Here is a 26,737-nt window from a genome sequence, read left to right on the forward strand (position 1 = left end):
ATTAGTCAGACTGTAAAGTTTCATATAACAATCAAATGCAGGATAACGACTAGTTATATGTAAACATCAAATCAAACCAATCTGGTATATTCCCATTAAATGTTTCTGTTTCAGTTGTTGCTCAGACCAGATACATGAGCATGTATCAATGTTTATGAACTCTGGTCATGTAGCATGTGTGTTGCCAACTGCTATACTTCTTCTAGTCTCCAATCCGACCTCGGATGTGCCATTCAACAATAGAAAATCTCACTCACTCTTGACCACAACTACTGAAGCAATCAAAAGAATCACAATACGGGATATTCATGGTCTCGACCTCCACTCTGGTTCTGTGTGCCTCATAGAACCCATAAAAAGCTACCTTCAAGTATTCCAGCAAACAATTGAATTCAAACAGAAAACGTGTGAGACAACCATCGGATATATCAAACAATAAACATACAAATGACACAAAGAGGAGTCGCCACCAATCATACGATGCGTGATTAGAATGCATATTCAACTCAATGCCCAAAGGACCAGAGATTCTCTACAGGGATTCGAGGGTTTGTTACGAGTAGGGAAGGTGTTAAGCCACCCTACTAGCCTAACTTACGTTGTCACCTTAATGCTCTTGCCCTATTTACTAACATGTGGTCTCAAGGAACAATCTTTCTTTTTGGTTTTTTGACATGTTAGATGATCAAAGACATGCAACAGAATGATAACACACCAAATCCTAGCATGCACATACTAAATATGGGAACATAACATCAAGTAAGCATATTAACATGGCAACATACTTATCAAAATATCATGCTTATAACAAAAGGCATCAACATAATAGAACGTGCATAATAACAAATAATAAAAAAACTCAGCCATACAAAAAATCGTCGGGCCTAACAATGAAGGAACAAACAATTTTAGGGTTGGGCGGCCCTCATGGCAAGCATTCACAATCATCGGGCCGTCCACCGTTCACACAAATATCAAGCAAAGACTACTTCAAGTTAGGGTTTTGTATTATACCTGAAGTCAAGCAGGATAACAGCTTGAAGGAGAAGCCTCTATATTGCTTTCTGGGAATATAACCATGTTTGCTCCACTTCTGTTTAAAAATCTGTATATAAGCTTGTTTTTCTCATTAGCTGGAACAGTAATGCCTCATTTTCAGACTACGGAAAATTTGGTTTGCGTTCAAAAAATTCTCCACCCGTGATAAGAGCCACCTCCTCTTCGACCTATATCAAGAAACACACAAATTCTGCTTCCTCTAGTAGTCTCAAGAGCAGAAGTAGAAAACTCAACCGGAAATATGCATCTCCTACAACAGGGTAAAGTACAAGCATTACTGTAGTGATTGGTTCAAGGAAACTGGGCAGGAAGCATGTAATCACCTAATTCACACCATGCTAGATCTCTCAAGACTAAATATGCCTGACAACAATGTTACAAGCTCCCACCATTAGATCATTTCCAGCACATCTAAATAAAAGGAGGGAAGGCAAAGGCACCGCCCACCTGGACAAAGTGGTAGGATATCAGGCACAATAAGGTGTAACATAACAAAAAGTTTTGGTCATAACTTGCCAGAAGACAGGTACTGAGAGTAACAAGCAAAAGCAAAAATAGCCAAAACATACTTTGACAAGCTATATCTTTCGACGTATAGATAACATAACCTAAAACTTGAAAGGCCTCTAAAAATTGTTGCCATAGTTGCACTGAAACATTAATACAGTAATACCACATTCCTCAGAATTATGTTTGTCATTTATGGTTCTGTAATGGACGACAGGAGCATAAAACCAATGTCAAGCCCACAACTTAGGTTATAAGAAATTTATAAAGATGCCTGTAGTGAAGCCTAAAACCTCAAACATTATCTGGCTAGAACTCCCTAAAAAAGGCTCACTCGAATTCCTTCTCTTGTAGAATATTGCCCTCAACTAAGTTTACAAGAAATTTATAAAGATACATGTACAAAGTATATTCTCTCTATGAAGCCTAAAAAACCTCAAACATTATCCAGCTAGAATTCCCTAAAAATGCTCACTCAAATTCCTTCTCTTGCAGACTATTTCTATTACCTGCATCTTCCTCTTTTTCTTAAAAAGTACAATTGATTCCTTTGAATATAGTTGATCCTGATATTAAAGTACAAATAAAAATTGGATGAAAATGCAGCAAGGGGCTAACCTTGGTTTGATGAATGGAAAACAAAAGGCAAGTATGATGCTCAGACTAAAGACAAGTGCGGTGCTTAGTTCTAACAATCCAACAAGTTATCATACTAAAAGTGAACAAAGTTGTTTGTCAAAAATGGGATTCGAACCCATGCCCTTTCAGACAGGTATTTTGAAAAAGCAACTTAGACCAACAGCCATCATAAAAACTTGAATAAAGAAAACATTGACAAGAACTTTCAAGATGCTATTAGCAGAGATCCAAAAACTCTCATGACAGCAGTAAATGCTAGGCAAACAAAACTCTAAGGTGGAGAACATTTTGACAAGATTGTCTCCTAAAATTCGTAATAAAACTTCGACACTCAAAAAGAAAACCAACAAATGAAGACTAAGATGGACACCACATCTAAGTTTGCATTTAAATGGTGCTTATAAGTTTGGAAATCAAATATCAAATTTATTCTCAAAATAAATAATCCTAGAAATCATAAGAGTTATGCAGCAGAGAAATCCTCTCCTTCAAATGCTGAATCTCTAGGATATAGCCTCGAATTCTACTCGGTAAGATTTTCTCGTATTTATAACACTCAGATGCAACTATGCAAGCAAACAAGAAACAAGTACCAATGGATATTGCTTCATCTATAAGCTATGTGTTCTACTTTTTAGTACGAGTATTGTTAAGATTAGTTACTTTGTAATTCAACCCAATAAGTTAACTTATTGGGTTGGTGCATTTTCACAGCATATATACATTTCAATACTCCTCCTCACGTGTGGGTTAGACAATCTGACGGCCCAACAAGTACGCTAGGACAACAACAAACACGCACAAAGCCCCACACTTGGGGTAACAACAAATGGGAGTTTAAATTGCGAAAGCTAAGGTTTGAACCCAATACCTTTCGCTCTAATACCATGTTAAGATTAGTTACTTTGTCATTCAACCCCGTAAGTTAACTTGTTGGGTTAGGGCATTTCACAGCATTCATATATATCCAACAAGTATCATCCTACGCGACGCATAGGATAACGACTAATATATATAAAATTAGTAAGATTTTTTCATATTTAAAGACTTCTAAGACGTTACACAAAATAAATTATGACAACCAAGCTGATAATTAATATTGGATACATAATCTATTTATAGATATATATTTCATTTTTTGCCTTTTATACCTAAAGGAATTATATGGAAGGATATTGAGAGCCAATAAAAAAGGCCAGATATAATTGACTGTTGACTACATCTGAGTCCTATAAATTATGATGTGTTCTTCTGAAATTATTCACTCATATCAACAAATTCACTTTGCATTCTATTGAAGGCATCATGAACGGAGGAATTCGAGGTGCATATGATGTCAAATATTTGGCTAAGCTGCAGAAACTTCTTATGAAGTACCGTCAAGTGATTAGGCGAATGAAGATTGAGAAGCAACGTGAAGTAGAGCTGAAGAAAAAGTTTGATGACACAATAATGGAGCTGTTTGGCAAGCCCCTTGATAAGCTAAGCATTGACGAGCTTCTAGTGCTGAAAGGGAAACTGGAGGCCCTTAAGGAAAAGGTCACCCAAGAGATAGCCCGCAAGCAACAAAACGGAAGTGTGTGATTCAATATCAATTAAATTTCCCTTGAAATAAGATTGTCCTTTGATGATCAAGTTTATCAATAAAGTGATTTAATCTATCATAAATTCTGTCAATGATTGTGATAAAATAATCTGGCAAAGGCAAAATCCCAATAGAAAGCCATAGTCCTACACATCACTAAAATTTAGATCTGAGCATTTCAATAATGGATTCCCTTTATCCAATTTTGGATCTAACAATCATATCAAGTACCAAGAGCAATAAAGACTTATTAGCAAAAAAGATAAAGCAAGCAATTTATAGAGTAACTTCAATGTAAGAAATGCCAGGAACAATTTTGACTTTTCTAAAGAAAGATAACACCAACCACCTAGCAACAATGAACATAGTTATTGCATGCGATCATAATTTATGGAATGCAGAGGTATTTCTTTGCTTAATTCTACTTGCCAGTTGTCAGTATCGAACTCAAAAATATCAAAACATCAAATTTCCTTACATGAGCCTAGAGAGGCGGTATTTACTTCTTGTAAGTATTGGTTTCTGAAAAGCTAAGTACATGATATATCCTCCATTACATATTTTATTTTCAATTTTGGTTGCTTAGAAGAGATAAATGAGCCTGTAGCAAGATTTGATTTCTTGTCATGGTATATCTTGATAACTTCGGGTGTTTAGAGGATGAGAGAATAAAAGTACGGTTCAAATAATCAATAAAGCTGGTATTCATTTGGAATTTTCACTAAGACCTTAAGAATGTTGAATCTTCCCTTCAATATTGATCACCAAAAACTGTGGGTAGAATACCATTGCAAATCTATCCAAAATTGAGGCTCTGTTCCCTTCACAACCAAAGAAAGTAATATAAATGTTCTCATCATTAAAAATCTTGCAAGCCATGACATCTTCTCTACTCCAATAGTTTCAAAATGCAAATCGTCAACTTGTCACCCAAAATCATACTGCTCCTCTAAATGAGGATTTATAATAGTCAACAATCACCAGTCTTTTTCTTTCATAGTGTTGTTCACGTAAACAATATTCTGCCAGTAAACATACTGCTTCTTTAAATGAGGATTTATATCAGTCAGCAACTGACACTATTTTCTTTCATGGTCTTGTTTCCGACATAAAACAATATTCCATTGGTGACTTGGTGTTTCTGTCTTCCTCCTTGAACTAGAAACTTTTTTTTTGTCTCCAAAAGATTCTTCAAGTTAGATTAGCATGTTCATTCCCTGCAGAGTCTTATATTCTAACCTACACAAGTCTACTCTGTCTAGACTTTCAGAGTGTGGGGTAAGGTCCTTCATTATGAATTTTGGGGGTGACCTCCACTTTCTGTCTCCTATAACTCCTTAGAGCTCGTGCTATTTCCAACCAGTTTTCCGCAATTGAGAAACCTTTTGATTGAGATCCTGCCCCGAACGTTGGAAAGCTTCTCTATATACAGTACTCCAGAGACCATGAGAAAGAGGGTTGTTTAAGTTTCAATTTTGGATGCATCAGAACAATTATACCTATGCTAGATCTCACAGTTTTCATCCATCCCCCGCCTCAACTGCCTTCCAGGAGGTGGGAATATAACCACTTTTGCTCCGTCTATGTTACTTCTTCTTTTTTGTCTGGCTCCGATGTTTACATCAACCTAAAGCCACCTACAACCTTGAGTTTTCCACTTTTCCTCATAAGTTTCTTTTTGTTTTCCTCATGTTTATGGACCCCAAGACTTTGGTTTGCAGTGATTAAGTCTTCCACTCATTGCAACAGCCACCTCTTCACCTATGTATATCAAATAAACAGAGAAATTTTGGCTCCTCTTGCAGCTCAATGATCAAATGTAGACTGTTTCGAGGAAACTTACCTGGAAACATGGATCTGCATGGACCGCATCACATGCATCTCCTACAAAAGGGTGAGTACAGACATTAAAATAGTGATAGGTTCAAGGAAATTGTGCATGAAGACTACAATCACATATTCACCCAATTTTACATCTGTTGAGACCATATGTACCTAACAGCAATGCTGCAAGCTCCTGCCATTAGATCACTTCCGCAATCTTCAAATAAATGAAGGTAAGATGCAAGCCCAGCCCCCCCGGACCATGAAGTGCTAGGAGATCTTGCACTATTAAATGCAACATATGAAAAACTTTTGGTCATAATAGCGAAACTTGCAAAAAGTCAGGTATTGCAAAAACAAAAGTGGCCACACATACTATGACATAAACCTTTTTTGTTGGTGATTCTCATAGATACAAATACATTATGTTTCAAGTATAAGAAAATGTAACTTAAAACTTACAAAGCTTCTAAAACCAGGAGCCATGGTTGCACTGAAATGCTAGGACAAAAGTTTCTTCTGGAGTATGTTTGCCAAATGTATCCACTAATGGACTGCAGAAGTAAAAAAAAAAAAAAAAGTAGCGCATGCCTTCAACTGGGGCTGCAAAAGTTCTATAAAGATTCCTGTACAAAATATATCCTCTGTATTAAGGCAATTACAACCTTCAAGCATTGTCCGGCCAGAACTCCCTAAAGAATGCCCGATCAAATTCCTTCTCTTGCAGACGATTTTCTTCCTGCATTCCTCATTTTCTTTGAAAGTGCATCAATTTCTTTCAAGATCATTGCTCCTGATATTAGACTAGAAAACAAATAGGATGAAATGTTGCAAGGGCCTAAGCTAGGCCTGACAATGAAAACAATAAAGCAAGTACCATTCTCACATTAAAGACAAGTGCAGTGCCCCATTTTAACAATCCACTATGGTATCACACTAAAAATGAATAAAAACACTTCGACAAGTGCTTCTTAGATGCTGCTACCAGAAATCTAGAATTTCTCAACACAAAATGTCATGATCATGTGCCTGAGATTTACTTTTCTATCATTATGGATTTCCTGCAACAGAAGTAAATCAGGATAAGTAAATGAAACCGCAAATCTAAAATAAGTAATACTTTGATGTGATTTAACTTCGAGGAGCCCTAAAATACACTTTCTTTTGTTTTTGTACATTCTTCACGCTGAGAACTATGTACCAGGAAGGAAAGAAAGCTGCCGGAACCTGAAAGTAGAGCATACGAAAAATTAAGCACTACACAGAGGGACTACTCAAAATGCTGCATCAGATAGCCATCTAAAAACTTCTATATCTATAGTAACCACAACATGCACTTAGCTCATGGTACACCCGTGAAAGTTCCAAATGAAGGACGAAAAAAAAAAAAAAAAACAAGAGAAGAGGACTCTATGGAAACACTTGGTTAGGATTCTTGTCCACAGCGAGAAACTGGAAGGAAAAAAAATCATCTAGCCATTATATTATGTCTGATTGCTTCTCAGTAATGCAGAATGCAAACCTAGTAGCAGCTCAAACAAAAAGAATTTTTTTTTTTCTTTTTAATGTTCAATGATCTGTCCAAATTCGATTTTGGCAATTTGAAGTTAATGCAATATGGAGGAAAATTTAAGAGCAGCAAACACACTTCAACTTCTCTAGGGTGTCAACAACGATTGTTAACAGAATCTCAAAACCAGTATCAGTATGCATTCCAAATAATTACACCGTTCTTCCTATTTGTAACTTCAACAATGAAAGAGGTTTCTATCACTTGATTTCCTTCAGCGCTATGTATTCCCTTTCGATGACGTCTGTGTGTAATCATGGGTGGTTAATTCACAAAATAGAATTGGAATCGGGTGAAGGGGTGCAAAATCGAAATCATAAAATCGCAAGATTTTACGTACTATGTAAAATTAAGTCTAATTCTAATACCAAGACATGTTCCAGCAATAACATAAAACATAATGCAATGACAATTAAAATATATCATACAAAACCATTTTCCAACAACCAAACATGCAAAATAATAAAACTAGCTCAATCACATGTTTCAACAACCAAAATGCATACTAATAAACTAACTCAAATCTTCAAGATTAACATTCATATCTAGTCCATCATCACCACTGGCATCACCATCACTCCCATCATGTTCCTCATCACCACTTGCATCATCATCACTCCTATCATCTTCCTCATCACCAACATTTGAAACATCAGGTTCAATTGCATCCCTCCTTGAGGCAATATCATCATGATCATCAATAAATGCACCATGACCTAAGTCAACATCATCTTCAGTTTCAACCTCTTCACCGATTTCGACAACATTGTCAACCTCATTAGGAGGAGGAACGCATATCTCAGTTATCCACTCATCATCCGAACCAAGTTCTTCAAAAGTTGGCAACTCGTTACTTTTAAATCCTTTATCCTTCAACTTAGAGTTACACATCACAAACACTAAGTCATTCATCTTCTGTTGATGAAGACGATTCCTTTTCTTAGTATGAACCTAAAACCAAATAAATAAATAATTAAGAAGTATTGAAGTCATTAACATTTAGCAAAAAAAACTTTAAAAACCTTCTCTAGTCTTACCATCTCAAATGCACTCCAATTACGCTCGCACCCAAAAGAACTACACGTCAAGCACAGCACTCGTATAGCAAATCTTTGAAGTTCAGGAACTTCATCTCCATAAGTGTTCCACCAATCAGCAGGATGTTTCTTCTCCAATAATGCCTTAGCACAATCCCTAGAAAACATACCTCTAGCATGATGGAATGTATCTAGCTGTGAAATTATTGTATTTCTTTCATCCCGTTCCTTCACCAATTTATCCAAGCAATCAAATAGCCCACTTTTAACCTCCTTATCATTAGGATTGAAGCTTGGACGATAATGAATTCGGGGGTTCAGATAGTGGGCCGCAGCATGTAATGGCCTATGAAGTTGGTTATTCCATCTTTCATCAATAATACTCCATAAAGGCTCATAACTACAACCAAGAAAACAAAAGGTTATTTGACGTTTATATAACACATATGGTATTAATAATTGAAAATGTTGGGTAAATTTACTTACCTTCTTGCCACATTATTGAAATTAGCTTGGATTTTCTCTTTCGCACAGTCCATCTCCTCATATAAGAATGGCATAGCTGGCTGCTCATTCAAATGCACCAAGTGAAGCACTTTAATCATAGGTAATGCAGCCTTAAGACATAGAATAACATTTTTCCAAAACCTACCATCCAGAACAATGTTTTCAACCCTTTTCCCTTCTTCGGTGCGTACAAACTCGCTTCCCTTCCACTTTGAAGAAGAAAACATGGTCATTAATGAAGCCTTATGTTCACTAAGGCATCTTAAAGTCGTAGCAAACCTAGTGACATCAGGTCTAATCAAATCCCTCCCCTGAGTAAAGTGTTTCAACATAGACATGAGTAAAGTTCTAGAATATATGTAAGTTGTGATCTTTCTACCTTTTTGGATTGTCACACGATGTACCTTCAGTTTCTTTTCAAAATCCTCCAATATCAAATCAATGCAATGTGTGGCACATGGTGTCCAAAATAAATGTTTCCTCTTATCCATCAACATTGAACCTGCTGCCTTATAAGCTGCATCATTATCAGTAATCACTTGCACAACGTTTTCTTCCCCAACCTTCTCAACAACATTTTCCAACATCTCAAAAACTTTTTTTGCTGTTTTGGAAAAATTAGATGTGTCTATTGACTCCAAAAAGATAGTACCTTTCCAACTGTTCACCAAGAAATTGCATATTGATCTTCCCTTTTTGTTTGTCCAAGTATCAGACATTATGCTACATCCTACTCTTCTCCATCCAACTTTATGAAGCTCAAGGTACTCCTTCATCTCCTCGACCTCCTCACTCAGAAAAGTCTCCTTAATCTCATGGTAAGAGGGAGCCTTAAAACCAACTCCATGTCTAGCTATCTCCTCACACATTTTTGTAAAGTAAGGATTCCTTACTGTGTTGAAAGGAATACCACTTGTGTAAAACCATTTCCCAATTCTTCTACATACACTTCTCCTCAAATCTTTCTTAAATAACTCATTCGTGGTTACTTGATTTGAACTTCTCTTCCCCTTAGACATAGATGACGTTCCATATTGAGATTCATGTTGTGTTTCATTAACTGAGCTCCCGGTGTCATGTTGATGCGACAGTTGTTGTTTCCTTATCTCCTTTGCTTCAACACCTTGGGATAAAATCCCCAACATTCTCTTCCTTGCATCATCAGGTACATTTCGACAAGGCCCAACATTTTTGTTTGTACAAGCAAGGTGATGCTTCAAACGATATATACCTCCACTGCAAATTTTAGAACAATATTTACATTGTACTTTTTTCGAATCATTACCAACTTCAATAGCATATTCCCATCCTATATCACTCCTATTCCCCGAAGCATTTTTTCTCCTCTTACTTGCAGCTCCAGAAGTTGACATTGGAAAGGAGAACACAGAATCGGCAGCAGTAGAGTGCCTACAAATATTAAATAAAAAAGATTACATGTAAACTAGGAAGTTGTACAGTAAAACAAATAGATGGTCGATCATATGGTCTTGCATATTGATGGCAGCTCAACTAAAAAGTGAAACAAAATGAAAAAGGAAACAACAAAATAATACTGTCGTTGGCTAATCCCAATTTTGGTGCATTAGTTTATTGGAGGGTCCATGCACACAAATCACTTCTGGCATGATTAAACCAACTTCAATCTTTGATTTCATCTATGCACCACTGTTATGGAAGTGCTCTCACTGTAGATCCAAATACCAGAGAGCTCGAGTAAAAGAAAATGGTAACCAGGCCAGATGAGTTGTGGCATTTATATACAAGGAGGAACATTTAAAAAGAGCATGTATACAGTTCAGATCAGATGATAAATATACATATATATACTTCTATATCACAGATATTCCAAAATGTCCCTCAGGATTTCACTTACAAGCTTCGTTATCAAAGTAGTACATGAAAAAAAAAAAAAACCCACATACATTACGGTGAAATTCCATTAGAAACTCGTGGAGATAAATGGTCGATCATATGGAACAAACCTAGGACCAAGGCAGAACAGAGAATAAACCTGAACCAGAGCTCTGGATATGCTTTTGCCTTCGGAAAACTCTTTCTACTAAGACGACGGAGAAGAGGAGAAAGATGAAGCAACAATCGAGGACGAAAACATCAAGCCACCGTCGATTGACTTCCCAGTTCCCAGTCTCGCCATCTCATCTGTTTAGCAGTTCAGGGTTCTAGAGGGTTTTCTTGGTTCCGATCACCGCTCAACGAAACACGAGCACCAATTGAATTGATTCGTTCCTTTTTTCTCTTTCTTTTTCCGGCTTGTTCTGGACTTGGAGGAATTACAAATCTTTGGTCCTTTCGTCTGGGAAAGGCCCATTAATTAAACTCACAGAGGTCTAATCCGGCAGTTCCTGGCTCTTGATTTAATGGGCTTGTTTGTCTAGGTCTGGCCTGCGGACTGTGGGCTTGGATATAATGTTGGACCTGATTTAAATCAGGCCAACCTGTTTTCTGCACGGCCCAATTAATAGGCAACAAATTGCGAACAATGACCTCCAAATTTCATTTCGATATATTTGTTTCAATTTCCTTTTTTTTTTTGTTAATATCAACTCTCAAGTGCTTTTGTTTTTCAATGCAAATTCATGCATCTTAATTCTAACAAACTAGCTACACAAAAATTGTGAGATACATTTTTTAAAATTAAATAGATTATGTTCCATTAGACTTTAATATGTTATACCAATTTTTTTTACAAAAGGGACAAAAGTCTCGGACACCCCCCTTTTTTAAGAATAATATAAATTTATATTAAATTAGCAAAACACAAGTTACACAATATATAGATGAGGAGACTCCTCTAGAAGTGTTATAAGAAAAACGAACTCCTAAATCAATAATAAAGAAAATACTCAAAACAATAGCATATGCCACAAATGGACTAACAAATGGATAATACTCCTTTTGAGTGGCATATAGGGGTCCTGGAGCAACCATTGCATGATGAGGAACTGTCTTAAAACCTCACCAAAGAGTGGAGTATGTGTTACAGCCTTGAGACCTATCCTTCCTTACCTTTATCAGAGTTACCATAAAACGGATGTTGCCGCCACCAAAAATCATTAGATCTAAAGGCAAAACAATCATATATGTGGGGTGATACACCAAAGTATTATTGAATAACATAGAAAGGAACTCATAAAGAAATAAGATAGCAAAGGAGAACGTGGATGGGAGGAGGAAAAGAGGGAATTTCCTTCCTCCTCCCCTCAAACGACACAGAGGTGAGGGTTGCAAATAGAGAGGGAGAGGGAGAGAGAAAAAAATTAGGGTTTTTGGGTTATCCTATAATCTAGATTGATGTCGTGTTTCGGACACACTTAACAATAACATATTATATTGAGTGAGTAGTATATTTATGACTATCACACATACCACATATAATTGTGATAAAATGACTATCATGTCTACCATATATGATTTGGGTAAAATGAGAGGTATGTAGTACTGCTCTAAGTTGAAACAATAGTGCTAGGTAGCTCATGAGAGTCAAAGTATCTTAAACAAAATTTTAAAACGTTTTATCTTTCAAAATTCAAAATCAGCACATAAAACTCTTTCTAACAAGATTCATTGTCGATTAATTTTATTGGATAAATCATAATTCCATTGTTTTTTTTAATGGAATTTCTTAATTCCATTATTTTTTTCAATGGAATTTCAAAAACAAATGAATATAGAACTAAAACAATGAATTATACATTGCACTTTAAAAAACAACATAATATATATTAAAATAATACTTTTTGGACAATGAATTATGAGATATAAAAATATAAAAAAACTATTCCATTAATTAAATTAATAGAATAAACTTGTTGCGCTCCCATGAACTATCAAACTAATGAACTACATGTCATTTTCGAAGTTGAAAATAAAGTTAATCATTTGGACACTAAATTTTGGAATGCCAACAAATTCGGACATTTATGGAGTAAATAATGATCATATGAGCTTTTAACCTATGTAAATTAATTTGAGGTATTTGGATTGTCTCGGTATAAATAACTTGGCAAATGGTCAACTTATTCATCCTTGAATAAATAATTAATATTTTTATTAAAATAAAGTTAATAGATAATAAATGAATAAAGAATATTTAGCCTACGACAAGATTTTCATTTTATTTCTTCGTTTTATTATTTAATTTTGCTATTTATTTTTTTAGCTTTTTGGCCCGAACACAAGAATGAGAAGTAGATCTGTTCTCAATTGGCTGCTTGCTTGGTATTCTTCACAATTCAAATTTTCTTTGTTATCGTCTCCGTTTCTTCTTTATTGTTGGGGTTTTACTCACATAACCAGAAACTGAAAAGGAGAGAATTGAATCCAACGACGAAGAGGGGAATCGAAATCGAGAGATGGATTTGGATCAGTGGATATCCAAGGTGAAGGAAGGGCAGCATCTATTGGAGGACGAGCTTCAGCTTCTCTGCGAATACGTATGCTTCCTTATTTCTAGGGTTTTTCTGCTTTTGACTTTCTGCTTTTGCTCCTGCTTTACTTTTTGCTGTGATTAGGGTTGGCCGCTATGAAGTATTAGCTATGGATCCTCGTATAACGCTTATTTATTTATTTTTTCCGTTATATGTTAAGCAAAACGAAGGTTAGGGTTTGGATCTTTATTTTTCAACCTCCGCCTCTGTGGTCATCGCTTGCATTGTGGAATTGGCAACTTGTTTTTATGAACTCTTTCTTGGCTGCTGAGGAGAGTGTTGTGTACGCAAGATATTTACAATTTCAACCTCCAATGTTATTCACGAAGGTCTCGATATCCCAAGACAAACTTAAGAAGTAATTGTAGTTGAACTGACCATAGTGGGTTTAGGCTTCAAGGAAGAAAACCTTGAGTTAGAGATTAATTAGGATTGGTGATCTGACACCAAATTGATGCACACCAACTCCCAATTCATTGTATCCCTTATGAAATTCATAACCTGTAATTCCACCATCATTAAAGTTGACACAATCCTCTATCAGAGCATCCTTAGAAACAACGATATTAAATAGGTGCTTTTAAAGGAGAAGTTCCAGCCTAGCATCATACCACAGTAGAACCTTGTTGCCCTTATCCACTTTGAAGGATGTGTGTGGAGACCATGTGTTCCTTTTTGCACATTGAATGAATTAATTATGTACAGTCCCCAAATACATAAAAATAAATTATATTCCTGACCGCTTCTTATCCTGATTGATTTGATTTGGTATCAGATGAGCAACTTTGCTACACATAGTCGCACTGGCATTTAGAATTCAACATCGAATATGTTCTGTCGTAGTAGTTAATACTTTGCTACTGTCTGATATCCTTTAGCATCCTATAGTACCTATACTGAGGAGTTCCTTGTTGATCATGTTATGTTTTATTCTCTTGGAATTGATTTTCTCATTCACCACAGGGATGTGGTGGTATGTTATTGTTTCTGCTTCCCATACCATATTTCAACTGCTCAAGCCTTGTGTGCCGGTTGTTGTCTTCTTGAAGCTGCATGGCAGGAGTCGTAAATCTATTAAAATTTCCATGGATTACATGTGTAATTTTGTAGCTCTGTAAAATTTTAAATTCATCCTGCCGTTAAAATGCATAGTTGGAAAATGGAAATGTTATTTTGTTTTTTTCCCCCTTTTAAGCTTAATAAATTCTGGGAATTTGCGGAGTAAATGCTTATTGAATGATGCTTACTGCTTAGTGTTGGAATTAACTGGAGGTCATAAAGTGAATATTACAACACCTTCATGATTACGGGCTTGTTGAGAGACATGAATTTTTTATAAGCACTGGCCGCAGTTGCTTGTCAAATTTGCTTACCATTGCAACCAAAACATTGCAGGTGAAAGAGATCCTTATTGAAGAATCAAATGTACAGCCGGTCAACAGTCCGGTAACTGTTTGTGGTGATATTCATGGCCAGTTTCATGATTTAATGAAACTCTTTCAGACTGGAGGTCATGTACCAGAGACGAATTATATATTTATGGTATAATCAATATTTTTGTAATTCAAAACTTGTGTGAAATTTCATCACATCATCTTATTGTCATTCTCAATCCTGCTATCATTGTAGGGCGACTTTGTTGATCGAGGTTACAATAGTCTTGAAGTTTTCACCATTCTTTTGCTTCTGAAAGCAAGGTATGCAGCTGTGCAAGTCTTTGCACATCTTGAACTCATATTTATTCTTCTTCTCTCGCATGGAATAATTATACATGCTTAGTTTAACAATTAATACATAAATGGGCTTAGAAGGCCATGTCTATCAACTTCTCCAAAGTATCGAATGGTAAATTGGTAATTTGTGTTTATTAAGTGATGTAAGTTTATTTGAGATATAGACCTATAGTTCATTGCTGAATTATGCATGGGCTGAAGGATGCTATTGAATAAGGTTATTAACCAATTTTGGCTATTGATGTTGTTGCTGTTGTTTACAATTAACATTTTGGTCCGTGGGGTCAATGAAAACTCTCATTTCCCCCTTGTATATTTAAGGGTTTGTAGTGTATTACATGGTACTTTTATACGCTTCTTTCTCTTTCATTCTACATAATTTAGTGGAAAAGAGTCTATGCCTTTAAATCATGGTTACAAGACGTGGGGTTCTTTTGTAATTTTGGTTTGTTTCCAGATCAGCCACATTAATTTTTCTTTTTGTGTATAATTTCATAGTTTCATTGTGATGCTAAATATTTTTTGGTACTTTCTTAGATACCCAGCCAATATTACTCTTTTACGCGGAAATCATGAAAGCCGACAACTAACTCAGGTATGCTTCCCTAGATTTTAGGTATGCTTCCCTAGATTTTTACATATTATTCTTCTTTGAAAATTTAGATTGAAATCAGTTTTGTTATGAATTGGACTGTTGGAGATTCAGATCTTACTTTGAAGTTTGAGACATTGTTAAATTGCATCATTTAATCGCTGTAGTTGAAATCTTCCACCTTTTTGTCCTTATCCAAAAGCCTATAATGTTTGTGGCTTTTGATTTGTTATTGGCCATTTTTTTGATATTGTCTATTTGTTGTTTACTGTTGCCTGAAATGAAGGGTTTGATGTTGATGATTTGAGTTTGATTCTTAAAAGTTAATGTTATTCCATTCAAGAAAAAGGTAAATGTTATTCTATGACTCTCTACCATTTTTTATTGGCTTATTGTGATGATAACCTGTGTTATTTTGCCTTGACATATTCTTGACACTATTGACTTTGAGGCTTATGGTTAATGAAAAACACAATAGATGAAAGCTTTGAAGTCTAAGGTGTTTGACATTTCTTGATTACTTAAATCGACCGTTTCTTTAAAATCTTATATACATTGCAGTGGCATAGAGGATATATTCTTAAAGCATGGTGTTACGGAGGGTTTACTATGACCTATGAACAAAATGATGGTCTCTAAGAAGAGCTTGTGAAACTGCACACAAATTGTGTTTTCTTGTTCTGTGATTTTTTTCCTCTGATGTTTTTTCTTTGTTAATTACAGTAGTGTTTTAAATCTTTCTTCTTTTCATCGAGAAGCTTTTGGACTGCAGCCAAAGAAAGCCCTCTACTGTCTCGTTAACATGTCCCTTTTAAGGAGCACAATATTGACGGACGCACCATTTGCACTCACTTATGAATGGTTTTCTGATTTACCCTTGCATTCTTGCTCATTTATGCTTTTAAATATTTCATCTATTTCAACTTGGAAATTGCTGATTTATTAATGTAATGAGATTACAAATAAAATGAATGCTGGATGGGCTAGCACTATTCTAATGTTTTCGCTTTAGTTGAACATTACTTGTAGATCAAACAAAGTCTTGGAATTCTTGTGGAGGCTTGCACTATCTCAAAATTTTAATGTAGAGAATAGCCCTTGGCGACACGATTTTCCTTAAATCAAGTAAACTGATAAGAGTTATTTTCAGAAACGAATGCTGAGAAGAATTTAGCTTGAAGGATGGTTCATGTGATGTGGGGAATATGTCTAGTAAATGCTTGTATCTACTTGTAATCAAATCTGTGGGTGTACTTAAGGTATCAGTGAGTTGATAGACATAATGGCATTCCAAGATTTTAGATGAGCTCTAACAAGATGTGGGTATTTAAGTATTTTGTTAAATTGATATCAATACCTTACTTAAGCATATCTTATTTTAAATTTGTTATGCACATCCATACTTACATCATGCTAGTGCATGTCAGTGCTTGTAGGTTTGTCCGCATGGCGATGTATGTGATGTTAATCTCAGTTAAGGATTTCCAAGTTCCAACTAACCCCAAGCTTGTGTTCATAAGCATTTACTCATGAATGCTTAGATTAATATGCTTTGTCATGATGTAGAAATGTGATTTATTTATCAGTTTCATTGTAAACTCTAAAATAAATTTTTATTGGACAGTAAACTTAGGTTTTTGCTGTTTTGACTATAAACAGAATGAACGGTTAGATTGAAGAAAATTTTCTAATTTTTGCCTGCAGATTTACTGAGAGTTATTCTTAATCCTGTTTGGCTTGCCGCCCACCATTGTAAAAAAAAATTCGAATGGTATTGGGCTTTAGGGCCTGTTTTGTAATTTGACTATCTCTAGAATGTTTGGTGTTGAAGTTTTGCTCATTTTTTGTCTAAACGAAATTTGTGAGTGGATCATTAGTGTAAGTTTTTGTGTTCTTACATACTGAAAAATAAATTTGAAGATTTACTCAGTTTCATTTCTCATGCTTGCAACAAGGGGTTAAAGTTGACAGAGTATCTTTTAAATTAATTTGCTTACTTTGCAATTTTGCAAAAACAAGTGTTTAATACCTAATTCTTTTTTTAGGTATATGGTTTCTATGATGAATGTCAGCGAAAGTATGGAAATGCTAATGCATGGCGATATTGTACAGATGTTTTTGACTATCTTACGCTGTCAGCAATTATAGATGGAACTGTGCGTCATTCTATCTCTCTCTCTCCTTCTCTTCTACTGCGTCATATTTCCTTGATTTTGCTTTGTTTGATTTTCCTGTTGCTTTTAAATTTAAATATTTGTCCGTTTTTGAGTTTTACAGGTGCTTTGTGTCCATGGTGGTCTTTCGCCTGACATACGGACTATTGATCAGGTTTTTATTTGTTGTTATCATTAATTTATTTAATGTTGCTCAATACTGGAGATTTACATAATTCTTTCTATTACATATTTGCTTATAGTTTAGTTCTCTTTTTTGATTTTCATTCCCTCAGCAAATGTTGTAGTGTTCGGTAATTTGTTGTGGTTGTGAACTTTTTATTTTTGTGATTTCTTGATGGTAAAAGAGGTAAAAGTAAAAGGTAGTAGAAGAAGACAAATAAGTCTTATGCACTAGGCTCTTGTGGTTGAGGCATGGTTGGGAGAAGGGCAAAAGATGTCATAGCCTTAATCCTGCACGTGAGAGAGCCTATTTCAAGGTTTTGAATCTATGACCTCTCGGTTGCGGTTGAAACAACTCTACCACTAGATCAAGTGTTACTTGTTATTTCTTGATGATAAATACATACGTAAAATCTTCATCAAAGATTTAGCAAAGTTTGTATGAGGCAAGACATACTTTGCAACTTCTAGGTGCTCCAATAAAATCTCATTCCATTTAAAAAGGAAAAGTATGATGCAGAACAATATGAAGGTGGTAGGTTTAGATAATTTACTGGTAAAAGGGTAGATAAGGTATTTGGGAATTGTGGCTTTTATATGCGAGTAATATGGGAATAAAACTAATAAAAAAACCAAAAAAAAAGAGAGGAAGAAGTATAGTTGCTGTTCATGTCACACTGTAAATGGTGCCACGAACAGTACTCGTTTTAGGTATTTGGCTATTTTGTTTAGGGATTGATGAAAGGATACTTTTAGGGTTGAAAAGGAAATTTAGGAAGTAATGGAAGCTGAGACACGAACTAATTATGGGTTTTGAGCATTAATGAAAATATGGGAAACAAATAAGAATATCTCAGAATCTCATTGAGGAATACTCTGCCAAAACAGAAGTGATTGGATACTTTCCTTGATGTAAAACATCTTTACCTATCTGCTTAGAAATTGTAGCAGCCTTATTAGTCATGTTCAGATGTTCTACTGTACTATGTTAGGGGTTATTGATTGTTGACCAGTCTTGTGGAGGCCAATTAATGGCCATTGCTTATCAAACGCGAGTTATTGCTAATTATTTATTCCGTTCAAGTGACAGCCAAACTTTTACTTTGTTTGAAACTTTGAATTGATGTCAGTGGTCTTGCTGCAGTTGAATAAGCCCCATTGGTGACCCCAGACTGATGCAGATTGAGATTGCGATATTTCTCTTAAATATTTTATTTTGGTATTTTAGGAAACCCTACACTTCTAATAGGAAACAGAGACTTAAAAAGATACTAGACTCCTAGAAAAATAATACTAATTGATTTACAAACAATTGATTTCCTAAAATACCAAAATAAAATATTTAAGAGAAATATCGCAATCTCAATCTGCATCATGGACCCTGTTACTTCTTCGGTTAATAGGCTTACTTTTCGTGAGGAGCTCCACTAGGCTAAGTGATCAAGCTCCTCACCACTCTGCTTAGAGGAAGGATTTGAATCCCTATTCCACTTGAACAATAAAAAAATGGTTGATTATGTCTTGCTGATTGCTTTATGGTCATGATTTTTTTACCTTCATCGATGTTGAGTCCTCAAGTGCTGCCATGGCATTTTGTTATCTGGTTGATAGTCCACATGAATTATTTTGCATATCCTCTCGTTTCTGTTGGCAGATAAGGGTAATTGACAGGAATTGTGAAATTCCACATGAAGGGCCATTCTGTGATCTCATGTGGAGTGATCCTGAAGATATTGAAACATGGGCAGTAAGTCCACGTGGAGCAGGTTGGCTGTTTGGGTCAAGAGTTACTTCTGAGGTAATGCCATTTCTTTTCAAAGCCACGAGGAGATCATCCCGCTGAGCTTACCATTCTGTTTTCCCCTTGCAGTTCAACCACATAAACAATCTGGAGCTAGTTTGCAGAGCACATCAACTTGTACAAGAGGGTCTTAAATACATGTTTCAAGATAAAGGCCTAGTGACTGTGAGGCTTTAACTTAGTCATATTTCTGTTTAGTTCAATAAATTTTGATGACATAGTTTCTGACAACTTTTATAGGTGTGGTCTGCGCCAAATTACTGTTACCGTTGTGGGAATGTAGCTTCTATATTGAGCTTCAATGAGAACATGGTGAGACATTACAAGTTTCTCATTCTGTCCTTTTTCCTCCTTGTTGAAATAACCTTAGGAATCAAGTGGATATTGTGATGCCTGAAATTACAAGTTTTTGTGCTGGCCTTTTTATGCATCAGCAACTATAAGTCTATAATGTGTCCTTGTCATTATTCCATGCAAGTTTTTTTTAGTGGTTGGAGACTTCTCCAGAACTCTGGGCCTTTTAGGCCTAGTTTGGCATTGCTTATGCTTACTGAAAGCAGCTTACAAAAGATCTTATAAAAGTTTGTTCAGCAAACTTTAAAAACAGCTTTGCACACCATAAAATGTGTAGGGTAATATGAAAAGAGACTGAACTTCAGGGGTCTAGTTGCATATTACCAAAATGTTTTAAGGACACAATAAATGGAAGCTAGCTTTTGAAAGCGAACTCCTAGCTGCTTCTAGTAGCATCTAGTCATAGCTGCTTCTGAAAATGTTACCAGCTTTTCATAGCATTTATAGGCTTCTTTACGCGGTTCAATAAGCACAAGCATGTCAAAATAAGCCTTCAGTATAAGCTCATGGAAAGTAGGTATCAAAAATACGTTGTAAAATGTGCAGAGGGAGAATTAGGAGGATTAAAGAATGGTAAACACAGGGTCATCTCACCATAACTGCTCGAGATTCTGAGATTTCTTTGATCCCAGTATTCCTGGTAGCCATATTTAGCATGCTTTGCAGTTGTAGGGAATTTCGTGGACATAATCCATTAATTCTACTTTTTTTTGTTCTTCGTGCTTTCTGAAGTTGTTCTTTGCCTCTGTTGTATAATATATGTTTTCCTGATTTAATTAGACACTCCTGTGTCTCATTTACCCTTAGAATTGTATGAATGAAACCTAATACCCGTAATTTCTTCAGGAGAGGGAAGTGAAGTTTTTTACTGAAACAGAGGAGAACAACCAGATGCGAGGGCCCAGGTCAGGGGTGCCATACTTTTTATGATTGAAGGGAACCATCGGCTGCATCAATTGTAAAATCACCCTAGTACTGTGGCTGGCTTTTAAGGAATCGGTAAGGAGAGAGATTGGATGGATCTGACTTCATTGTTTGCAGGTGGAAGAGATGGTGGGAAATTTTCTTTAAAGTCCAGGCCGCATTCCGATTGTGGGTTGTGTATGATGGTTGCAATATGTTAACTTGCCTATTTATCTGGGTAGTGTTTTTTTTTCCCTAGTATGTTCCTCAGTCAACATGCTTTTAAATTCTTGGGTTGTGTATTAGTGTAATTGTTACTTTTGCGAACTATCCATTGTTACATGTTTTGTGTTCCAGAGTTTTGTTTTGTTTTTTTTTTCATTTTTTTAGAACAGTTAAAAGTCTCGCAAAATCATCTTTGATACCTTAAAACGGTGCTTTCAGAAATAATTAGAACAATTTTAAGAGGTTGAAAGATCAATATCTTTCAGTTCTTGCAGGCTGCAGCTGCTTTCAAATTGAACTATTATTCACTTGCACAGTTCTTCAGTTGCTACCCTAACAAATACCAAATTAGCTTCTCACCCATGAGTAAACAGTAGCAAGGAGCTTTGTGGCATTGTGGATTGGAATCTGAGTGTCTGATGATAGCCCGAGAAGCCGAGCTTATATTTATTCAAATCTTCTCTCTGGCTTTACATTTTGTAAGTAATGTTGCCTCACGCCGTATGTTTCTTTATCACATCATGAAATGTTTGTGCTTTGCTCAAGCCGGGCCCAGCCCAGACTGGAAAAACGAGGCCGTAAGATTTCTAAGCTGGATTGGGCTGGGCCACAAAATTTGGCCCATGGCCAATGCCAAAAATTAAATTTGGGCCTCAATTTGGATATTTTTCTTTTGCTTCGCCCACATTTTGGCATCTCGGCTATGACCCATGAACAAGGCTACGTCCTACATGGGGATGGTATTTTACTATTTTTTGTTTCATTGATGGTTTAACTACTTTCATAAGCAGACTCTTTCAGACTTCAATTTTTACAATGAATTGGTTCATACTTGATACACATTGTAGGACATGCCTAGCTTACTCATCCGTTAATGCACTGATGAACGTCATTATTACTGCCTGTAATCAAATCATTTATGTTACTCAGTACTTCACGATTGATTAATTATTATTTCTGTATCAATATTCGTATATATTCCCCATAAACAAGACCGTGATAAGTTCTTGGTTACATTAATAATGCCTATTTATCTTCTTGTCAAAAAAGTGGGGCAGTTATCCCTGAGCCCCAAAGAACTGTCAAAGACAGGACGTATTGAACTAAGTTTCCAAAAATGCCAAGCAGAGATGCAAGTAAGTTAGCTGCCAACAGTGCCTATGAAACTCATATTGTTGAGTGCAGCTTCCCATTTCTTCCTTAACTAAGTTGCTGCCAACAGTGCCTGTGTTTCTCCCATTGTTGAGTGCAGCTTCCCCATTTCTTCCTGCATAACCCACCAATTATCATTTTATCAAAGCCATGTATTAGACATCCTTCTTAGATCTGTATATCATAAACTTTTGTTCTGTACCATACCTTGAATTGTGTATAGTGCATTATATGGTTATTTATGACAGTGTCCATCAAAATATGACCTTGCAGAACAACATATGTTATTGTTGAAGTGAAAAAGATGATGAAATTTATGCTTTAATACCTCCAATCCACATAATCGCATCAATTATATGGAGGAGAGATGGTTTTATGCTTTAATACCTCTATTCCAGTCAAAGTTTGTGAAATTGCCATCAGTTGTTTTTCAATCTTGGTTTTCCTCTTCACCAAATCCATATACGTTTCCTATCAAAGGGAGAAATAAGGTCAATAAGAGAAGTCGAGCAGGTCAAAATCTTGCCCACTAATTAATCGGTGTTTACCTTCAGGGGAAGTAATAAACCATCACTTCCCAGACCTCGATCTGTAACACAACGGACTGGGTAGGCCACAGCAGCTTGTACCTCTTCCTCTTTCTTCTTTGATACCAGATCCCGCATGCTCCTGTTCATCATATATCATAGAACGAAGTAGAATCAAGAGATGCAAACATTTGAGGAGAAAAAGGGAGAGGCTTTAATATGTAATCTCATCACCACCCAAAAAAGATCAACACTTTCGAATGATATATGCCAAGGAAAAACAGAGCACAACGACCGAAGAAATTTAGAACAGCAAGGTAAAGCACAATACTTTTTCACTATGGTCATTTCTTCTTTGAGCTTTCTGATCTCCCTTGCACAGGTAGGGTCCTGTGTTGGATTGTCACCGGGCTTCCACCCATGTGGAGGAATCCAATATGGGTCCTGTACACCAGCCTCTCTCCTTATATCAACCAAATCTGCACTCTCCAACCAGTACTCCATTGCTCCATCAGCATTGTGTCGACGCCTGAACCTCTCCTGCCCGCCAGGGGCCACCTTCCCTGACATGTGCTTGAGCAAATGGTCTAATAAACCAGTATCTCCGATCAGCTTTCGAGCCTCTGATCGTAGTGCTGGCCTCAGCATTGGTTTTCCAAAAAAAGCTCTCTTTTCCTTCATAATCCTCAGCATGTTTTTCTCTGCCAACTTATACCTTCATATATGAATTGTATTTTAAATGTTCAGTGGAAATCAAATAGGCTAGAAATATTAATTAATTAGCTAATTGTAGTCTGTAGAGCCTATGAAGTCCTCACCTTTCAACAGACCATCTATCAATGGAGTTTTTCAGCACTTTTTTCTTACTCTTCTTCTGCCACTGCTTGTAAACCACCATCTTATTTTTCCCCTCTGTTTTTGCTCTTCTAGCCCTCTGGGCTCTAAAAATATACTCTTGGCGCTTTCTCTTCAAGTTCTTCTTGGCTGTCTGTGCTTTTTCTGTTTTGGCAATTCTATGCTTCTCGCCCTCCTCATCTTCTTCTTCTTGCTCTTCATCCACATCATCTTCATCCTCTTCTTCGGATTCGGCTTGCTCACTCTGTTCTTGGTCTTCATCATCGTCTTCTTCGTACGATTTTTCTTTTCCTTCCCTTTTATCCTGTGCTGCTTCAAATGTACTCTGCTCATGCTTCCCCTCCACATGCCGAGATAGGAACCGGACCTGCCGGCGCTTGCCCCAATTGACCATCCCCATGGATTTAAGTTCGGACCAACAAGAACCCAGCGATAACTCCTCGTTGCTGGGCCAAGCGTTAAAGCTAATGCTTGAGATTTTCTCTGTTTCTTCCAATGGAGGCACAGCCCAGAAATCCCAAAAGTTGCTCCGCTCAGCGATTTCCAGCGGTGGGACCCTCCTGTAAAGCAATTCTGAAGCAAGTTCTGCTCCTATTACAAACTTCTCGTCCAACATTGGTATCTTCTTCCCGTGCGGTTTCGTACCGTTGCCTTCACTGATGTGTTCACGGAGTGAAGATATGCTTGGGTATCTGATGGATACTCTCATTCTAGTCTTCTCTCTCACCTGCAAAAAGAACGCCCACGTAAACTGAGAAGAATACCCAAAAACAAAAATGAAGATCAAATGATATTCCTCTTTAATATCTCTGCTTTCAATATCAATACCATAACAACACGTATTGACTTGAGTTGATGTGGGGTGCTTTCAGGCAGCTTCGACTGATCAATTAATTCGTAGAACGAACCCACTTTTATGTGCTCTGCTGCTTCCTCTGCCACTGCTGCTTCCTCTGCCACTGCGATTGCACACATAGTAAGCACAATTGTGAATTTGTGCTTGAACAAGGTTTTCAATATGGGAGTTTCCGGGTATAAAAGAAGGATTCGAATCAACAAATCATGAAAAGAGAAAGTACAGAAGGAGATGTTTCCTGCTGTTACCTAGAGTAGAAATTGGTGCAGTTGTGTACAGTACTTGTCTCTCCAAAGCAGGGCTTTCGACGGCGTCCGCAGGGCTATGTTGCATCTTTTTCAAATACTTCATTTCCTGCACCAAATGAAAACAACCAATCTTATTCTTATACATGCACGCACGGCCATTGTCTACATACGTGCACGGACTATAAAATCCAGCGTATGATTACATATTTGCGAGTCCTTAACCGGATTGGCCATAATTATCAATTATGTGAAGAATATTTGTTCTTTAGTGGGTGACATATCTGCAAGTAAATCAGAAGGAAATATTGCTACAGTAATCTTTTTTCTCTCACGTGAGCCACACAACTCATGCGTAAAACGACGACGTTCGTAATCGCTAGTAGACGGGTTTAGGGCGCGCGTGACCTTTTTGCTGGGGCAACGCGCGTGGGTTTGAGATAACGGGAAAGGGCATCGCCGAGAGTGGCCATGCGTGTGTGTGTGAGAGAGAGAGAAACAGTTTTAGAGAGGGAAAATTTACAGTGAGGACCGTAGCTGCATCATCATCATGTTTGCGAGAGCAGCCTTCCATCGCCATGAGCTCCTAATCTGCAACAACAACGCACATTATGCACTAACTAAACAATCTCTAACTAAGCATGAATCAAACAAATGAAATGGCGATCAAAATTCAAATCGTCGCGGACTGGATAACATAAATTTCGCTGCAGATAAAAAGTAGGACATGGAGAGGAGCTTTTGGAGCTCTGTGAAAGCCTGAGAACGCAAAAGTTAATTCCAAGTATAGTAAGGATTTTGAGCATTGCGGCTGTGTAAGACAAAGGTGCAAACACTAACATGGCAACCGATTCAGAGATGAACTGGCAGATGAAGTAGAGATCAATCGAGGACAGAAGTTTGATGGTTCAAAAGTATCATTAATCAGAGTTTTCACGATCATGAGTAAAAAATCAGAAAAACCAATGGTAAATCTCAATTCTCACTATCCAGCAAATTCAACTAGTTTTGAAAAACAAGCGTGAAAGCATAAACAGAGAAGTACTGTAGAGCAATAAAGAAATGCTGTACTGATCAGTGATCACATTCCAAACTCACAAACTCATGGCATACACTTTCCTATCAAATAAAATATGCTGATAGGAAAACGAAGAACCAGGAAAACAGAAGCTTACCGGAAACGTTTCTCCGATCAAGGAACAAACAAATTCTCGGAAGTTCACGGAGAGAGCGAAACAGAATAGCAATTCAGTGAGAGCAACTGTGCATTGGGTAACCAGAGAGCGCGAGGTTTATAATGATTACCAGACGTGTGTGCTCTCTCCCCCCTCTCTTGATTCTGTTTTCTGGTCCCCAATCTCCAGTAACTGTCACTGAAATTACCATCATACCCCCCCTTCTGCTGAGCTGCTTGTTGCATGTGATTGAAACGGGTTTAGGGGTATAGAAGTCCATTCGAGGTTGAAATTACATTCATACCCCCCTTGCAAAATCTGGCTTCCTGAATCAAATTGCAGTAATTCTCTCATTCCAAGTCTCCACCACTACACCGAGTCATTCATGGCTGGTTCGACGCTGTTATGCGCTCTCTCTTTGATGGTTCGGACCTCGGAGCCTGCGAAGTTAAGTTGTAGTCAAAGCCATTCACTTAAGTTGTACTTGACCAGCAGTGGCGGATGCGGGATCCAAACTTACCATGGTGGCACAACGAAGCAGCGGGAGAAACATTACCTCTTTTTATATAGCATGAAAATAATTAATTTTAGTAATATTATATGAAAAAAATTCACGTCTTTAGTTATCATAATTATTCAATGTGAGTTTTTATATTATGAAAACTCTCTATTACAATATCATTAGTAATAATTTCAAATAATTATTTGTATATAAAATATAGTACAAGACAAAATCATTTAAAAATAATTAAACAAATAGCTTTTAATTATGTAAAACTAAAACTTTGGGAAGGCGAGAAGACG

General features: G+C 36.7%; 3 protein-coding genes across 11 annotated transcripts; 1 reads left to right on the forward strand and 2 right to left on the reverse strand.

The window, feature by feature from the left end:
- Positions 1–18: 18 nt before the first annotated feature.
- LOC119989295 lies at positions 19–10,958 on the reverse strand. 9 transcript variants are annotated; one of them, XR_005465784.1, is made up of 8 exons: positions 10,743–10,958; positions 8,708–10,138; positions 8,222–8,621; positions 6,501–6,841; positions 6,077–6,418; positions 5,786–5,899; positions 1,015–5,674; positions 19–364 (listed from the first exon to the last, which is right to left on the reverse strand). XR_005465784.1 is itself a non-coding variant. In XM_038834767.1 (4 exons), exons 2-4 carry the CDS (start codon positions 10,099–10,101, stop codon positions 6,746–6,748), a joined length of 1,890 nt encoding a protein of 629 aa, XP_038690695.1. In that variant the 5' UTR covers positions 10,102–10,138; positions 10,743–10,958; the 3' UTR covers positions 5,993–6,745. The 9 variants fall into 9 exon arrangements, 3 of the variants coding, with proteins under 3 accessions (XP_038690695.1, XP_038690661.1, XP_038690669.1); XR_005465782.1 differs by having other exon boundaries at positions 1,015–5,172; positions 5,235–5,674; positions 6,077–6,841; XR_005465785.1 differs by having other exon boundaries at positions 22–364; positions 1,015–4,611; positions 5,634–5,674; positions 6,077–6,841.
- A 1,945-nt stretch (positions 10,959–12,903) lies between these two features.
- On the forward strand, positions 12,904–21,256 carry LOC119994710 (phytochrome-associated serine/threonine-protein phosphatase-like). Its single transcript, XM_038841254.1, has 10 exons — positions 12,904–13,185; positions 14,575–14,721; positions 14,809–14,876; positions 15,450–15,507; positions 17,550–17,660; positions 17,782–17,832; positions 19,495–19,638; positions 19,711–19,806; positions 19,882–19,953; positions 20,842–21,256. Exons 1-10 carry the CDS (start codon positions 13,105–13,107, stop codon positions 20,923–20,925), a joined length of 912 nt encoding a protein of 303 aa, XP_038697182.1. The 5' UTR covers positions 12,904–13,104; the 3' UTR covers positions 20,926–21,256.
- Positions 21,257–22,053: 797 nt separating this feature from the next.
- On the reverse strand, positions 22,054–26,475 carry LOC119994694 (protein DYAD). The gene is made up of 9 exons (XM_038841253.1): positions 25,934–26,475; positions 25,282–25,349; positions 24,762–24,867; positions 24,486–24,598; positions 23,621–24,384; positions 23,134–23,517; positions 22,824–22,944; positions 22,663–22,746; positions 22,054–22,390 (listed from the first exon to the last, which is right to left on the reverse strand). Exons 2-9 carry the CDS (start codon positions 25,336–25,338, stop codon positions 22,328–22,330), a joined length of 1,692 nt encoding a protein of 563 aa, XP_038697181.1. The 5' UTR covers positions 25,339–25,349; positions 25,934–26,475; the 3' UTR covers positions 22,054–22,327.
- Between the last annotated feature and the right edge of the window lie 262 nt (positions 26,476–26,737).

The sequence above is a fragment of the Tripterygium wilfordii genome, chromosome 3, assembly GCF_013401445.1.
Source record: "Tripterygium wilfordii isolate XIE 37 chromosome 3, ASM1340144v1, whole genome shotgun sequence".
In the NCBI taxonomy this organism is placed as follows: Eukaryota; Viridiplantae; Streptophyta; class Magnoliopsida; order Celastrales; family Celastraceae; genus Tripterygium; species Tripterygium wilfordii.

What these genes read in the sequence shown, in the direction of transcription:
- LOC119994694 (XM_038841253.1), bottom strand. Translation starts at nt 25,338, where the DNA reads ATGGCGATGGAAGGCTGCTCTCGCAAACATGATGATGATGCAGCTACG. An exon ending in GAAATGACCATAGTGAAAAA is followed by an intron (nt 22,945 to 23,133) that starts GTATTGTGCTTT and finishes TATGATGAACAG; the next exon opens with GAGCATGCGGGATCTGGTAT. An exon ending in GTTTATTACTTCCCCTGAAG is followed by an intron (nt 22,747 to 22,823) that starts GTAAACACCGAT and finishes TCCCTTTGATAG; the next exon opens with GAAACGTATATGGATTTGGT.
- LOC119994710 (XM_038841254.1), top strand. Translation starts at nt 13,105, where the DNA reads ATGGATTTGGATCAGTGGATATCCAAGGTGAAGGAAGGGCAGCATCTA. An exon ending in CTTTTGCTTCTGAAAGCAAG is followed by an intron (nt 14,877 to 15,449) that starts GTATGCAGCTGT and finishes GTACTTTCTTAG; the next exon opens with ATACCCAGCCAATATTACTC. An exon ending in AAGATAAAGGCCTAGTGACT is followed by an intron (nt 19,807 to 19,881) that starts GTGAGGCTTTAA and finishes CAACTTTTATAG; the next exon opens with GTGTGGTCTGCGCCAAATTA.
- LOC119989295 (XM_038834733.1), bottom strand. Translation starts at nt 10,101, where the DNA reads ATGTCAACTTCTGGAGCTGCAAGTAAGAGGAGAAAAAATGCTTCGGGG. An exon ending in TTCAATAATGTGGCAAGAAG is followed by an intron (nt 8,622 to 8,707) that starts GTAAGTAAATTT and finishes TCTTGGTTGTAG; the next exon opens with TTATGAGCCTTTATGGAGTA. An exon ending in ATTGGAGTGCATTTGAGATG is followed by an intron (nt 8,136 to 8,221) that starts GTAAGACTAGAG and finishes ATTTGGTTTTAG; the next exon opens with GTTCATACTAAGAAAAGGAA.